Source organism: Sceloporus undulatus, chromosome 1, assembly GCF_019175285.1.
Source record: "Sceloporus undulatus isolate JIND9_A2432 ecotype Alabama chromosome 1, SceUnd_v1.1, whole genome shotgun sequence".
Classification (NCBI taxonomy): domain Eukaryota; kingdom Metazoa; phylum Chordata; class Lepidosauria; order Squamata; family Phrynosomatidae; genus Sceloporus; species Sceloporus undulatus.
In genome coordinates, this window is record NC_056522.1 from 110,276,271 (window position 1) to 110,293,377 (window position 17,107).

General features: G+C 39.0%; 1 protein-coding gene across 2 annotated transcripts in view; it reads right to left on the reverse strand.

Moving 5' to 3' along the window:
* Positions 1–17,107, reverse strand: part of FIG4 (FIG4 phosphoinositide 5-phosphatase) — a 117,487-nt gene that overhangs the window by 5,431 nt on the left and 94,949 nt on the right. Inside the window, exons 17-21 of one of the 2 annotated variants that reach the window (XM_042454290.1) lie at positions 16,962–17,020; positions 14,619–14,766; positions 12,576–12,659; positions 9,973–10,168; positions 947–1,029 (exon numbers count right to left, since the gene is read on the reverse strand). In XM_042454290.1, coding sequence (XP_042310224.1) covers positions 947–1,029; positions 9,973–10,168; positions 12,576–12,659; positions 14,619–14,766; positions 16,962–17,020 — 570 coding nt within the window. The other variant, XM_042454298.1, reaches the window with a different exon arrangement.

A 17,107-nucleotide genomic window follows, 5' to 3' on the forward strand; every position in this document is an offset into this window, starting at 1 on the left:
GCACACATATAACCATTCTGTGAGATCTACATTTCTAATGTCCTAACAAAGGGTGAGGAAAATTTGACATCTAATTTTCCTCCTCTTTCATGAGATGAGAATCAAAGAATGCAAGGGAATCTTACATGTGTATAGTCTATCACCCTGTTTCATGAAGGAAAGACAAAGCTAGAATTTCCCCAAGAAGACAACCACCCAAGTCTGTGCTTGAAATTCTTGAGAGTGCAAAATATACACATATCTATTAATTTATTGTAGAAAAAGTGTGATATAATACTCCTCACCATACAACAGGGCAATAGAGTCAAATGGCAAGTTTAATAGCTTGCTACATTCTATCTGGAAAAAAAGGCCTGCCTTGGCCTAAAACAGACCAGTGGAACCTAAAACCCTGATGAAATTATGTTCATGGACCACAGAAAGCACTGGGGGAGGGGAGCTCTCAGTAGATTTTAAAAGCCACCAATATGGGGCATGAAGGAGGTATGGTCCTCCTAGGTCCAGGGGGATTATGTAGAAGTTGTCCACCTCTGTCCTAAGAGGCAATATACAACAGTGGCTAGAAAGCAGGACTGGGAAAATCTGGCCAGAAATCCTTATTGTAACCTGAGGCCAACTGTTGTCTCTCATTTTATCTGTCTCACAGGATTGCTTTAAATATAAAAATAGTGTTGGTGGGAGACCTGAACTCCTTGGAGAGAGAACAGGATCTCTTTTTTTTTAAATTACAGGGCGCTGCACAACTTTTCACACACACGCACACACACACACACTTATACACAGCTGCTGAGCACAATGCAGCTAAAAGGTAAAAATCTTTATAAATCCATTGATTTTAATGGCAAAGATGTTAACACATTTATAGACAGTCCCCCTGAAAAAAATAAACTTAAATAAGCATAAACATTCTCTGTCAGCATCAGCAACTTAACTGGAAACATATTACCTTGTGTATATGCTGAGATCATCTTCTGAAGGGGATTCTGAGAGATTAATCCCATATACATCTTTTGTAGGCTGTACTACATTCTGATGCAAAAACAAAACAAAACAAAATGTGTAAAAAGCTGGGAAGGAGAAATCCTAGTAGCAATCAGGTTTGGACTTCTTGGATTATTTAAACTTTTATACTTTATTTCTCCTAAATGCAAGGTGGTTTCCAAAATCGTAATATTAAATGTTAGCATTAAAACATACACTGGGCCATTGATATCCGTGAGGTTTGGTTCCAGGACTCCCCTGAATACCAAAATCCATGGATACTCAAATCCTATTATATACCATGACATGATTAAATTGTGTCCCTTATATAAAATGGTAAAAGGGTTGCTGTTTGAAATTTTCGAGGAATATTTTTGAGCTGAAGATGGTTGAATCCATTGATGAGGAGGGCTGAATGTATTAACGTATTACGTGGTAACGACCATGTAACGCAATAGATTCAGCAGCAACAAACAACCACAAATTCCTCTTCAGCAACTGCTGCCTTTTCAGAGTATGCCAGTTTTATATCTTAAAAGTTGCTAAAATGACTTCACTGTCTTCTCAAATTATTGCATAAACTATCTTCCATGAATCAGAAATTCTACAAAGAATAAGTTTTTCAAAATGTTATGTTTCTAACTACATTGAAACAATTTTTGATGAAGTTCAGAACTTGTCCTCATCATATTGCAAATGAATTCCATTGGAATGGGAATCATGAGGCCCTCCAAATGTTGTTTCTGTAGGCATTCAAGTCATTTCCGATTTGCCTTTGCCTTCCTCCATGGCTGAGAGTATGTGACTTCCCCAAGGTCACGAGTGGGTTTCTATGGCTGAGTCGCAGTCCAATGTTCAAACCTACACCATGCTGGATCTCCTCTGGATGTTGTTGGACTGCAGCTGCCAGCAGTCCCAGCCAATGATGAAGAATACTTATTTAATACTTAATAATAATAACAACAACAACAACAATTTATTTATACCCCACTCTTCAGCCAAGGCTATCAGAGCTGCTTACAATTTGTTAATTAGACATTTCCCTGCCCTCAGGCTTACAATCTAAAAAAGATAAGACACAAAGGGAGAAGGGAATGGCGGTAGGAAAGGGTGAAAGTCCAGCAGATCTGCTCTCCCTCGGAGGCCTGTTAGAGCTGGCTTGCCTTCCTCTCCCTCAAGATGGTGGATGAAGGGAGGGCCTTCTTCCTTTCAGGCAAGGCCTGTTGGAGCTGGCTTGCCTTCCTCTCCCTCAAGATGGTGGCTAGAGGGAGGGCTGCATGATAACCACCCATAAGGCTTTCTTAATCTTTTTACCCCAGACAAATCTTTGAAATAATTCTCAAGCCCCAGGGGAACCCCTGCATGAAAAATATTGTATCGCTAGCTAAAAGACATTGCTTTTTCAGTCATGATCTCTCTTGCAGAATCCTGGACGTCCAGGGAACCTTGGTTGAGAATCCCTAGTTGAGATTCTTCCATAGGTACATGATAATTTCTCATTTTAAATTTTGTGCCTGATAAATTAGGCTGTTACATACAAAAACTCAGGGGCACAATTCACCAGTATGGCTCCAAGGATTGATTAGCATTTCTGGTTCAGTCTTTATTAGCTTATACACAGAGATTTTTGCTTATACACACAGATGTCCATCAGATATTATATTGTATCTTGAAGTATATGGATAGACAGAAATGGAGTTCATTTTGATGCCTGAGGTGAAAGATATGATTCGAACACTCCTGTTTCAGACAGTGAACAGTATAAAGACCAAGCATGCCCAGTCATACTGGCCTCTTGTGAGAAGTGAGAAATTAGAGTATTTTGGAATAACGCACAGCTAATTTACTACAATTCTAGTTAGGAGCACTCCACACTGAAACATTTTGTTGGGAATTCAACTTGTAAAAATTGTGTAGTCCTCAAACTATTGTGCTGTCACATTCCAGCAAAGTCTTCATTTTGCATTTCTAAATGCCTGACATAAAAAGGTGCTTTTCATTGAATCAGGTGGTGCTTTAAAATGTTTTATTAATCTGTGATATGTCAGTCAATTAGTATAATGGAGAAAGATGGGGTATATATCTAATAAAAGAAAAAGAAATAAAATGCCCGTCACAAATAAATTTTGAAGTCTCTGAGATGAAAATGTTTATAGATGCTATATCATCCAGTGGAATATTTTATGCTCTTTCAGTTTAGGTCTTGAACTGAAACAAATCCCAGCATATTGGAGGACAAATATTGTCTCCATCTTCATAAAGGGGAAAGAAGAGGATCAAAATAATTACCGTATATACTCATCTGTAAGTCGAAAAATGTAAGCCCAAAAAGGGCTCCAAAATCCAAGGTAGATGTATATGCGGGTCAATACAGTAATAATCTCTGTGAGCCTTGGGAAAGCTGTAGAGAATGGAGGGAGGAGATAAATCGGAGGTCTGTGTCCCCCCTTTGCAAGCCATCAGCCTTGGGGAAAGTTGTGGGAAAGGGAGGGAAATCTGTGTCTCCTTTTTTTGCATGCCATCAGCCTTGGGGAATGTTGTGGGGAAAGGAGGGAAATCGGAAGCCTGTGTCCCCCTTTTTGCAAGCCTGCAGCCTTGGAGAAAGTTGTGGGGAAGGGATGGAAAATGGAGGTTTGTGTCCACATTTTGCATGCCCAGATGGTGACTCTTGGGAGAGGTCCAAAGAGAGAGGAGAGAGAGTGAAGTGGTGTTTCCCCCCCTCCATTTAGATTCTTTGTTACATGCCCCTGAGCTTGACCCTCAGCTTATCCATGGGTCATATCAAAATCCATGATTTTGCCCCCAGAACCTGCCCTCGACTTATACAGTACCATTCAGTCAGCCTAACATCAATACCAAGCAGGAATGTAGAGCAGATGATGAAACAGACAGCCTGTAGATACTTAGAAAGGATGTGATCAATCAGAATGGAACCTGATCCAATCTGGACCTATGCCAGCTTCCACCCTATCACTGATCACCTTGTCAACTGGTTATAGAAGGTGATATTAAGGTAATTTAACTTGTAGCAATTAATACTTACCACTCTGAAAGAGGAATGTTAATGTCTGACCACCAACTAATATTTCAGAACAATGTGCAGTTCTTTACTGGAATATCTGTGCACCTGTGTAAAATAAGACTAATTCCATGGTTAGGCAAGTGGGAGACTGGGTTAACCTTTATCTCGCATAAATCAGTAAGTCCATGCAGATGTGGGGGTCTTTTCTACTGGGAAATGTCATGATCACTAACTGTCTAATGGGCTTCTCAAAAAGAAGTCAGGCCAGGGTAACCTTATTTCTTTTTCTGACAGAGTTACAAGCTTGGTAGATGAAGGGAATGCTGTGGATATAATGTATCTTGATTTCAGTATGGCCTTTGACAGGGTCCTTTATGATATCCTTGCAAAAAAGTTAGTAAAGAGTGGGCCAGAAAATGCAACTGTTAGGTTGATTTGTATTTGGGTTGACTGACTGAACCCAAAGGGTGTTCACCAATGGCCCCTCTTCATCCTGGATAGAACTGACTGGCAGGGTGCCACAGGTTCTGTTCTGGGTCCCGTGCTATTCACCATCTTTATCAATAACTTGGATGATAGAATCATGCTTATCAAATTTGCAGATGACACCAAATTAGGAGGGCTAGCTAACAACCCAAAGGACAGGATCAAAATTCAAAATGATTTTAATAGTTTAGGGAGCTGCATCAGAATTAACAAAATGAATTTTAACATGCAAGGTACTATACTTAGGCAGGAAAAAAATGAAATGCACAGATATAGAATGGGTGACACCTGGCTTGACAACAAACAGTACATGTTAAAAGGATCTCAGAATCTTAACAGACCACAAGCTAAACATGAGTCAACAGTGTGATGCAGCAGCTAAAAAAATCAATATGATCTTAGATTGCATTAACAGAAGTGTAGTGTCTGAACTGGGGAAAGTAATAGTGCCATTTATTCTGTTTGGTCAGGCCTCACTTGGAATATTGTGTCCAGTTCTGGGTTCCACAATTCAAAAGGAGAAAGGCTACCAAAATGGTGAAAGGTCTAAAAACCATGCCCTATTAGGAATGGTTTAGGGAGCTGTGTATGTTTAGCCTGAAGAAGAGAAGGGTAAGAGGTGACATGAAAGCCCTGTTTAAATATTTAAAGAGATGTCATACTGAGGATGGAACAAGCCTGTTTTGTATTGCTCCAGAGAATACGACTTGGAGCAATGAATTCAAACTACAGGAAAAGAAATTCCACCTCAACATTAGGAAGAACTTCCTGACAGTAAGAACTGTTTGACAGTGTAATACGCTGCCTGGCATGTAGTGAAATCTCCTTCTTTGGTGGTTTTTAAACAGAGGCTGGATGGCCATCTGTTGGCAGTGTTTTGATTGTCTCTTCATGCATGGAAAGGGGTTGGACTGGATGGCCTTTGTGGTCTCTTCCAACTTTATCATTCTATGCAATGTATCTTTGGTCTTTTGTGAGGTACAGTACACTAGAATAAAACAACTGTCTCCTGAATTTTGTAATGATTTTATTGCCCTTCACAAGAAATTGCAGAACTGCAAAATAAGCATAAATTAGTTGCCATCATTACATTCCAGTTCAGTGTTGAATGTATCAGTGTAAAAAGCCTTCATGCTCTAATTTCATCCTGCCAAAAGGTTTGTTGTTGTTGTTTTTCTTTTAAATTATTGGAACAATTTTTATTTTACTGTATCTTCTGTATGTTCCTGTCTACTACCTGTGACTCATTTTCCCCACTCAATCACAGTTTGTGAAGGAGGACAATGTGAGCTAGCCAGGTAATGGCTCAAGATAATTTGTGCCATATTGTCAGAAACAGATCAGAAGCTTACACAAGTAAGAAAAGGCCAGAGATCATATCAAGTCAACTGCCAAGTAGACAGAAGAGCAACACAGATTAACAGACATCCAACTGAGCTCAGGATACACCAAAAGAAAAGATTACAATTTCAAAAACCAGTTGGTTCAGCTTCCAAGATCCCACTACATAACCTGATTATTTAGGGGGTTAGAAGAGGACTATTGTTGATTTCTTAACAAGCATTCCCAGGGGGACCATTCATGGTGCTTTTTAGGAGAATAGAGGTTAACTGGGATGATGTATATGTGCAAAGAACTGCCCTTCTAGAGGACAGCAGGAATTTGTATCCAATTCGCTGCTCTTTTAAAAATCAAATTATCTAAAGATAATTTATTTTTTATTTAATAAAATTAATCTAAACATAAAATATCTACTAAATCTACCAGCAACAGAAATTCCTATTAGAATCTTACATGCCACTTTATGTCACAAATAAACTGCCAATTCAGTACTAGCTTTTGATATGTTTTGGTTATAAATATTATTGTAGGGACTGACGAATGTACACTCAAAATCATTCATACCAACATTTCAGTTGATCACAAGACTTCAGTCATGACAAGAGAATAGTAATTGTTTCTATTTCTAGAACTGAGTACCTGTGATCTTCTGTGGGGGGAGGATATTGTTGTGTTTATTAGCTAAGTTGTGGTAAAGTGTTGTAATACATGTGATGTATAGTAGAGGTGATAAATGAAGGAGCAGTAGAGAGAAAGTGAGAGCTGGGTCTGTCAAGGTTAGGGATAAGAGTCTGTCAGGGTCAGGAAGAGGCGCCAGCAGAGTTATCGAGAGTCAACAATAGGGATTAGTTAGGCCAGCCAATCAGGATATGAGTTAGAGAGAATGTGAGAGATAGGAGAGTCAAAGTTAGGAATACAATGTGAGGGATGTGAGTTGGAGTTAGATCGTTAGGGCCACAAAGGTTTAGATGTTTTAAACAAGTAACTGTTAACTATGTTGAATTTCTGTTTAATCAATTATTTTTTAATTATACACTTGTGCCCCTAAGAATGCTACATAAGAGTTATTGAAATTCAGGAATTCAGACACACAATGTTTGTAGAGGCAGCAGTTATTCAAATGCAGTGGCGTCTGGTGATAGCATTAGACAAATAAAATCGCACACATTATCCATGAAGGCATCTGAACAGTCCTCACATTTGATGCCATAGCAGTGGGACAGGAGAAAGTGCTCACATTTGGTGGCAGGGATGGAATAGACAATAGCCCACAGTGTTCTCGACCCTTTGACTAGAAATTTCATGAACGATGACAACTGATGGTCCTTTTTTAAATCTTTGCCAGATGGTTCAAGAACTCACCAAATGAACATTATAAAACACAGCATGCCCGACGGCATATTATTTTTTATCAGAGTAACTTGTACATGAAATAACCACTTCACCTAAACCTAATACAGTATTCACAGTATCAAGTAACCAAGAAAAAGATGAATTATGGATTAGACATCTTTTAGACATCTCAGCGGCTTTCGATACCATCGACCATGGTATCCTTCTGGAACGCCTGAAAGAGTTGGGAATTGGGGGCACTGCACTTCAGTGGTTCCGTTCCTACCTCTCGAGTAGATTCCAGATGGTGCAGCTGGGGAACTGTCGTTCCGATAAGAGGGAACTAACATCTGGTGTCCCTCAAGAAGCAATTTTGTCTCCCATGCTATTTAACATTTACATGAAACCGCTGGGCGAGATCATCCGGAGACACGGGGCGCGGTGTTATCAGTACGCTGATGACACTCAAATATGTTTCTCTGTGCCTCCGACTGATGCAGTGATTAGGGACGGCATCTCTCCTCTAAATGCCTGTCTGGAGTCGGTAATGGGCTGGATGAGGGAAAACAGTCTGAATCCAGAGAAAACAGAAGTACTCGTGATTGGTTCCCCTGGCCCGGGGAAGGAAATTTGCCCACCTGTCCTGAATGGGGTCATGCTTCCCCTGAAGGACTCAGTTTGCAGTGTGGGGGTGCTTCTGGATTCGTTGCTCCGCCTGACATCTCAGGTGGATGTGACGGTCAGAGGCGCCTGTTATCAGCTTTGGCTGATACGCCAGCTGCGACCCTACCTGGGCCAGAGGGACCTTGAAACGGTTGTATATGCTCTCGGTTGGATTTCTGTAATGCGCTCTACATGGGGCAACCCTTGTACCAAACCCAGAAGCTTCAGTTAGTAGAGAATATGGAAGCAAGGTTGGTTACTGGATGTTCCAGGACTAGCCATATAACACCTATTTTACAAGACCTACATTGGCTGCCTATTCGCTTCCGGGCGCAATACAAGGGTTTGGTTATTACCTATAAAGCCCTAAATGGCTTGGGCCCAGGGTACTTAGAGGACCGCCTCTCCCCATATAATCCGCCCCGCACTCTCAGATCAGTCGGGAAGCATTTGTTGAGGGTTCCGAAGACAAGATACTCCTCGTCTTCACATAGGGCATTTTCTACCTTGGCCCCGCAGATCTGGAACTCCCTTCCTGACGAGCTCCGCTCTGTCTCCTCCCTTGACATGTTTAAGAAGAATTTTAAGACCTTTCTTTTTCGACAAGCTTTCCCCCATGTGTCTTAATTCCATTCTGTTCTCCCCTTGATATGCAATTGGGTGATCCAGCTAGTTTGTTTTTCTGGGTTTTAATATTTGTAAACTTTTTTATATAATTTTAATTGATGATATGTGTTATTGATTTGTTTTATTGTCTCACATTTTTGTTTTGTGTTGTACACCGCTTTGATCAAATTTGGAAAAGCGGTTTATAAATAATAAATATTATTATTATTATTCCTGTATAAATAAAAAAAAACTTCCCAAAAATTGTCCCACGGGCCAATATGTTAAATAGTCTCTTGCCCAGCCCATTTGTCTCCCAAAAGGACAGCTGGGTTGCAGAGGAGGATATTGTCTGATGGGTTTCTCTCCAGATAGAATAAGAATCTGAATGAGAAACTAGTTAAATTGGGTTTATCACACGCCACCATTCTGGCAATGGGCTATGAGAAAGCAAAATGGGAAATACATCAACCAATTATAGAGAATGAGTTGCAACAACACGTAAAAGCAGCCACTGTATGCCCTGATTTCAGAGACAACAGCAATGCTTTTTTGTTAGCTAACCATTTGAGTCTTCTAGCCCTTCCAAAACATAGGATAACATTCATTTTAGCAAAATTTAACGTTCTACCTTCAGCCTTATTGGAAGGGAGATACAGTACAATAATATTCCCTATAATCTACGCATATGTCCCTGTGGAACTGGTACAGTGGAGACTATAGGTCAAGTATTGTTGTATTATCCTTTTTATTATGGCTATCGCCATATTTTTATTCATCCAATTCTTACTCGTTTTCCTGGAAGAACTGATGAATTTTATATATCTTATTTGCTGGCAGATCAGTGCCCAGTAATAACAACAAGGGTGGCCAGTTTTTGCACAACAGCAATGGTCTGTGATGTTTATTGATTGATTGACGTTTGTGATGTTTGATCAGTTGGTCGTAATAAATCTACATTCATGCTACCACCTGTCTTCTGTGTTCATTCCCTCTGCCATGTTAAAAATCCAGTGTATGATTTAAACCTGCTATGCTGTCTCCTATTATTGTGTTTTATAAATCTTCATTAACATCCCTAGATGTTGAAGTATTATAATGGTTCTGAAGTCTGTGCAAAAGTATGATTTGGCAAGATTAGTGTTTAGATTTGGAAATTCTTTATTAAACCATATTTCTGTAACCAGCTAATACACTATTAACCCATTTTTCTTTTGGAGCTCAATTACCTAATTTAATTTAAAACCCTGATACAAATAAAGTTCTTAACAGTAGTTTTTAAGTTTGAAATCTGATGAGATATAAAACTTTCATTTCATCTGCTTCCGAAGGCTCTATTCCAATTTTATGGGAACACACACACATTATTTTTAAAAAACATACTGTATTTGATGATGTTTCTAACTGCTGAATGAGAAAATCTCAGGTACACAAAGCAAGTCAGTCATATATGTCTGAACAACCTTAAGTACATGGTAAACACAGCTCCAGAAAAAGTACACTGAATGGAGATTTATGTGTATGTTAAAAGTATGACTTACTTCTGTTATTTTGGTATTATCTCCTGTATCTGTCATTTTCACTGGTGTTGAACGTTGTGATACAGCCCCCTCATCTTCTTTATCAGTCCCAGAATCATCCTCGGAACTGCTTGACACAGCTTCCTCACTGGGCGGGGGTGGGGCACTAGCAGCTGTTTTACGTTGCAACACAGTTTCTTCTCTATTACTTTTGTTCCTAAGAAAATCAGAGTAATTATGCATTACTGTTTCTTTTGCTACAATTACTATCAAAAAATAGCAATGCAAGGGCAAGGAAAGGAAAGTTCTCTCTCTTAGATGAGCTCAATGTCTAGATTTGTCTATATTCCTCAATAACAGATTGAGAGTGAGGCCATAGGGTTGTGTGCTCCCTTCTTATGTTGCTCTTCCAGGTTTTCTTCTCCCTTGAGCAAATCCCATCACCCAACCTTCATCACAGGCAAAGTTTATGCCAGCACAGGCTTCAGCAAATCCCGAAGAAATCCTGAGGAAAGAATGATAATTTGTGCAGAGATGGGAAGTAACAAATTAATGCCACTAGCTACAACAAGATAAGCAAAGAAATAAGGGATCTATCTTTCCAAAGTACTGAAACAAAAAATAACATTACCTGTCTTCATGTAAGCAACAATATATTTTAGTTATTCAGTTATTTTAAATATTATTTGAAGCCCAATTTTAGTAGCATTTTGACTTTTTTCTCAATGTCGTTTTTGAATTGTGGTGCCCAGAACTGGACACAGTATTGCAGGTGGGGCCTCATCAAAGCAGAATAGAGTGGCACTATTACAGTGCATCCTTATTTTACGCGGAGGATCCATTCCGGACCCTCCCGAGTAAAACAAAAAACGCGTATACTACAGCCCCATTACAAGCATTGGGGCTTGTGCTTGCGGTGGCATGTGCATGCCACGGGGATGCACACCATTGTTTCTTCTGGCACATAGCGCCAGAAGAAGCAACACTGCTTTCAGCGTATGAAAGCAATGTATAATGCACCTGCGTGGGTGGGGCCTGACCAAAGCAGAATACAGTGGCACTATTACTTCTCTTGATCTAGACACTATACTTCTATTGATGCAGCCTAAATTCGCATTGGCCTTTTTAGCTGCCGCATCGCACTGTTGACTCATGTTCAACTTGTGGTCTACTTGGACTCCTAGATCCCTTTCACATGTAGTCTCGTTCAGCTAGGTTTCCCCCATCCTATATCTATGCATTTCTCTTTTCCGCCCTAAGTGCAGTACAGTACCTTACATTTCTCAAATATGGATAAACTGATATCAATAAAAGCAACTGCCATTTTCTCCATCAATTCTACAGTTCTACTGTTACTGTTGACATAAGAACCACCTAATGGGTTAAAAATATGCTTCACTGAACTTTAAGGGAGCTCAGAAAAAGTTGACGAAACACGTTTTCTGATAGCCTTCACATTTCTGGGTTTTGTGTTAATCTTGCTGCCAAAAGCAGATATGAAGAACAGTCATGCAAAAGGGAAGGTTTGGGAAGGGAGCACACAAATCTGCAGACTGCTCCCAATGATGCTGAGTCCAGTCGCCTCTCAGAACTCGTGTGGAATCTGTTCCGGACCCCCCCCCCCCTACAAGTTCCAAATCTCGCAAATATTCAAGACCCATAGGCTTGAATGGGGTACATGCATGTGGGGCCCAGCCCCCGCCCCATTAAGGTTAATGGCGGTCTTCTCTCTGTGGATTTTCAAGTCTTGGAGGGGTGACTGTATATTACTGGAATCATTGATTATGAAATCTGGTGCAATACCACTTTTTGTTCCATTGTTGAATCAGAGCTTTTGGCCCTGTGCTAACCAAGGCAAACATTCTCAGAAAGATCACAAACATGAAATAAGATGTGGAGAAGGATGAAACTCCTCTTCCTTCCACTCTTTTATTTATATTCTTCACAGAACTAATGTGCAATTCTACCTGAAATGCTTGAGATTTTGATGGAAACATACAAGCAACATTTCATGGCAAAACCAGTCAAATGTATCATCATCCCACACATGAGGAAAACTAGACCTATACAAAAGCTGAGATAAATATTCATTTTACAAGGGGCAATGCACAGATGCCAGGACAGAGGGAGGGTTATGTAATTACGAACTTTCTTTTGTTGTCTTGTATTTCCCACTATGTGACAAAAGAATTAGACAACAGAATAATTGAAAATTTGTATCTTTGGCACTGCAGCAGAATTTTGCTACCATTATAGTTCAATTTCATCAACAGGAGAACAGAGTGGGGAGAAAAGTCAATGGTACAAAACAAACTTCATTGGCCAGAGTCAAAATAGAATCCTGCCCTCCTCTTCCTCTCTTCTTTTAAATCTTGTTGAAATCTGCAAGACTCTCTTAATCCAAAGATCATTCTTTCATATGGATTTTACACATGAATTTTACTCAAATTTATCTATAACTCATACATGCAGAAAATATTGGCCAATTTGATTCATAAAGGTAACCTAGGGATTTCATATCATTGTACCGAACATTAATTCAAGATTAGAAAGTGCATAAGTGAGCAAACAAAACAAAATAGCATACAGTACATCAAAGAGCATGAAACCCTTGGTATTCTTACCCCAAAACAGATTTTCCAGTTTCATCAGGTTTGCGTACAGTAAATGGGCTAGGATCAATGCCAACATTCTTAGGCATAAAATCTCTGAAGAAAAAAAAAGGGGGAAAGCTTCACTTACCTCTACAAAAGTAGTTTCTTACTAAATAGAACGGCTACATAGCCACAATTTGATAGCCAGTGTGGATTAAGAAACACAATTTAAAATCTTTCTGAGTCATTAAGTTCACTGGACAGCTTTGGGACATTAATCACCTTTACTTTTTAAACTGTGCAGATCCTCCCTTTTTTCTTGGCTGATTTCTTTTTAATTGCCTTTAAAGTTGCTTGATATTTTAATTAATCCATTTTGTATTTTAATCTTTAGCTATTTTACTTATCTTTTTGTCAGTTGTATTGACTTCTATGAAGACACAGAAATCAAATCAAAGAAATAAATCCCTCTCAGCCTAACTCACCTCACAGAGTTGTGAGGATAAAAACAGGGAAGACAGCCATCTATACTGCCTTGGGCTCCTTGGAGAAAAGGTAAGACAGAAATATAACAAATAAATTACTCGTTACTTAAAATGTTTTTACCAATGAATATTCAGTACTTATACCAATATTTTTATGGGAGTGTAAATAGTTTTTTGTGGGTTTTTCGGGCTATGTGGCCATGTTCCAGAAGAGTTTCTTCCTGATGTTTTGCCAGCATCTGTGGCTGGCATCTTCAGGGAATGCTTAGCCTGGAAAAATTTGGGTGTATATATACTGTGTGAGCCTGGGAATGCAGGAGTGATTTGCATGTGTATTGTTCTGTGCTGATGTACGAAAAACCCACAAAAAACTATGGATGCCGGCCATGAAAGCCTTCGACTTTACACTGGAGTGTAAATAAATAAACACTAGCAATGTAAAGAAGATAAAAAGAACTTCAAGTGAACAATGCACAGATGAGTGAAGTTATGGGGAATAGGACTATTGCTAACTTAAGAAGTGTTCAACCTCAGCTTGAATTGACCTAAATCCCCTCACATCCCCCCTAAATCACCTACACTGGTACCCCGGGATACGAATGCGCCGCCTTACGAAATTTCCGGGTTACGAAAAAAATCCATTCAAAAAAACTATTCCGGGTTACGAAGGTTATTTTGGGTTACGAAAAAATTTTTGGTGCTTTTCGGCGCTATTTCACACGAAATCGCGGCCTTTCCCCATTAGCGCCTATGGCTTTTTCGCCTTACGAAGTATCCCGGGTTACGAAAGCGGCGGCGGAACGAATTAATTTCGTAACCCGGGGTACCCCTGTATTAATACTTGGGCTAACTATTTGAAAGACACGTTGTACATTTATTAAATGGTGCTGCTCTGCATATATATAAAAAAACTATGTGTAAACACAGCTTGAGATTCCTTCTTTATAGCTAGGCAAAACGACTAGGTGACCCTGCACATGCACTCACAAAGAAATAGTATCTGAAAATAGCTGTACTGTGGAGGCTGTCTGCACATCTGGATTAGCATCTTAATGAATTAGACAGAATCTCATAGGTGTCTGTTGGCGTATAAGCTCCCCTAAGGAAGAGGTTGGACAATGGAATATGGAATTACCATATTAATTCAAAGCTGTAGAAGCAGAGCTGTTCACGTAGTGTCTTTGTGTATGATTGTGCAGGGACATAATGCATGTGTATTGTGCATGGTTGCAAATTTAGATTACTATGCAGATGTGCATTCACATTTCGTTACAAATTTAGTTCTGCATCCTTCCAATTCATTAAGTACATAGCTACTGAGTAATTCCAAGAATTTAAAATTTTGCATTTACATAACCAATGGATTAGATCTCAGTAAGTCCAGGAAAATGAGATAAGAGCATACAGATTTCTACACAATTCAGAAAAAAATGTATTTGAATTTAAAGAGCCTATTTTCACCTGAATAAGTCTGCAAATGAATTTACACTACTTAATAAAATTCTTTAAAGAATTTGGTTCAATTTGACTTTTGAAATTAGAAGAGCTGACTCAAAATGTTACATTTTCAAAAATAAAATGGACATACCGTATTGAATTAGTCATTGCCAAGCAAAAGGTTTCATCAAAACTGCTAAGCTCATAAGGCCGAAAAAATTCATTATGAATGTCAACTCCTTCATCAAACTTATGGAATTTCTTCACTATTAGCTTCCTTCTGTTTTCAGCACATGATACTAAAACAAACACACACACAAAATCTAGTGCAAAAGGATATCCCATGAAAAATTTAAAAGCAAGTACATCTCACAGTTACATATAAGTAGGGATGTGCATGTATTCACACACACATAGAGACGTTGTTGTTGTTAGTTGCTTTTGCGTCGACCTCAACTCATGGTGACCCTGTGAATGAGACATCTCCAATACCCCCCTATCCTTTACCTCTCTGCTCAGGTCTTGTAAATTCAGGCCTATGGCCTCCTTGATTAAATCTATCCATATGGCATGTGGTCTTTCTCTCTTTCTACTGCCCTCTATCTTCTCCAGCATCATTGGCTTTTCTAATGAGCCACACCTTCTCATGATGTGGCTAAAGTACAACAGCTTCAGTTTCATCATCTTGGCTTCCAGGGAGAGTTCAGGATTGATTTGCTGTAGGACCAAGATTTTGTCATCCATGGTACCCTCAGGACTCTTCTCCAGCACCAATTTCAAATGAAGTAATTTTCTTCCTATTTGTTTTCTTCTCTGTTCTGCTTACACAGCATCCTTACATAGTACAGTGCGCCCACATCATATGCGGCTGCCTCTTATGCGGCTTTCAGCTTATGCTGAAAGCCATGTGCCATTTCATGTATGGTGCGCCGCATGCACAAGCTCCATTATTTTCAATGGGGCTCGAGCATAGGCAGAACCTGCCTTACATGGCGGGGTCTATAATGGATCCCCCGCGTAAGGCAAGGGATCGCTTTAATGGGGAATACAATGGCTTGGACAATTCTAAGTTTAGTGTTCAGCTATATATCTTTACACTTTAGGATTCTGTTTAGTTCTTTCATAGCTGTCCTTCCTATTCTTAAACTTCTTCTGCTTTCTTATCTGTAGTCTCCATTCTAATCAATGTTTGATCCAAGCTATGGGAAATCTTCATTTCAATTTCCTCATTATCCAGGTTGAATTTATGTAAATCTTCAGTGGTCATTATTTTTTTTCTTTATGTTTCACATTAGGCTTGCCTTTGTGCATTCTTCTTTGACTTTCTTTAGTTATTGTTCCAAGTCTGTGATGCTTTCTGCTAGTAATATGGTGTCATCTGCATCTCTTAGGTTGTTGATGTTCCTTCCTCCTGTCTTCACTCCTCCTTCTTCCATGTCTAAACCTTCTCTACATATCAGATTTTTTTTTCCATACAAGTTGAATAGAACACAGGCTTTTAAATATGCAGCTAAGATATTATGAACTGCAAATTTCTTACATTTGATTATCTTTACATTACCATATATAATCAACTATAAGTCGAGAAATTTATGTCCCAAAATGGACTCCAAAATCATGGGTTGACTTATATATGAGGCAATAAATTAATACTGCTTATAAAGTTCCTAAAGTTCCACCCTTCCTTCAATAGCCAGGGAATTTTAAACAGCTTAATTTTAAACAGGTTAAAAGACATAAAGAAAGCAATAACTGTGCTCAGGAGAAACCTATTAGAACATCACTTTGTGTCACTAGTTTGACATTCTCTGAAACAACTCTTATTTGTCAAAATAAAAATGTATTTATTTATACACTGTTTTTATTTGTAACTATGAAACGGCTGACAAAATAGAAGAGTCCAGAAAGGCAGAAATATAGCCCCCAAAGAGCAGCAATACACAGCATAATACCAATTTACTAAGATGAGCTGGAAAAAGTGTCAAAGCATCATACTCCCATGTCTTCCACTGTAGAGGACTGAATGAAGACTGATCCCCCAGCAAACATTTGTGTCTGCAGGACCAGCTGCATTGAGGGCTAGAACGACTGGGCCACTGTTCAAGTCCCTGCCAGTGCCATGCAAGGCTCCACTGCTGACACTGATACTTCGTACTTTAGGTACAAGGGCCATAATTTTATTTTTATTATTTTTTCAGTTGTATAATTATGATCATTTTATGTCACTGCTGAGAGAAAATTGTACCCATTCTTTCTTTCTTTCATTTTATTTTGCCATTTTCCCAGTAAGGAACCTAAGGCAGCTCACAGATAAAAACATTTCAAAAACTTTACAATAAAAAATATATCTAAAAATAATTAAAATCATCTAACTAAAACAATATAAATTACATAAAATATGCATAAGTTAAAAAGCATAACTAAAACACATACCCCATATAAAAGCCACTCTGACACGATTCTTTCTTTAAAATAAGGGGAAAAGAAAACTTACCTTCATCATAAGGCAGTGGTAAGTATTTCAGGACACCTGGAGTCCACCAGAAAGTGTAGCTTTGGGTATGAAGGAAAATATACTCTTTTAAAAAAAAAAAGGTACAGTACTAAAAGATCTCCTGTTCCTGCATACATCATCATCCC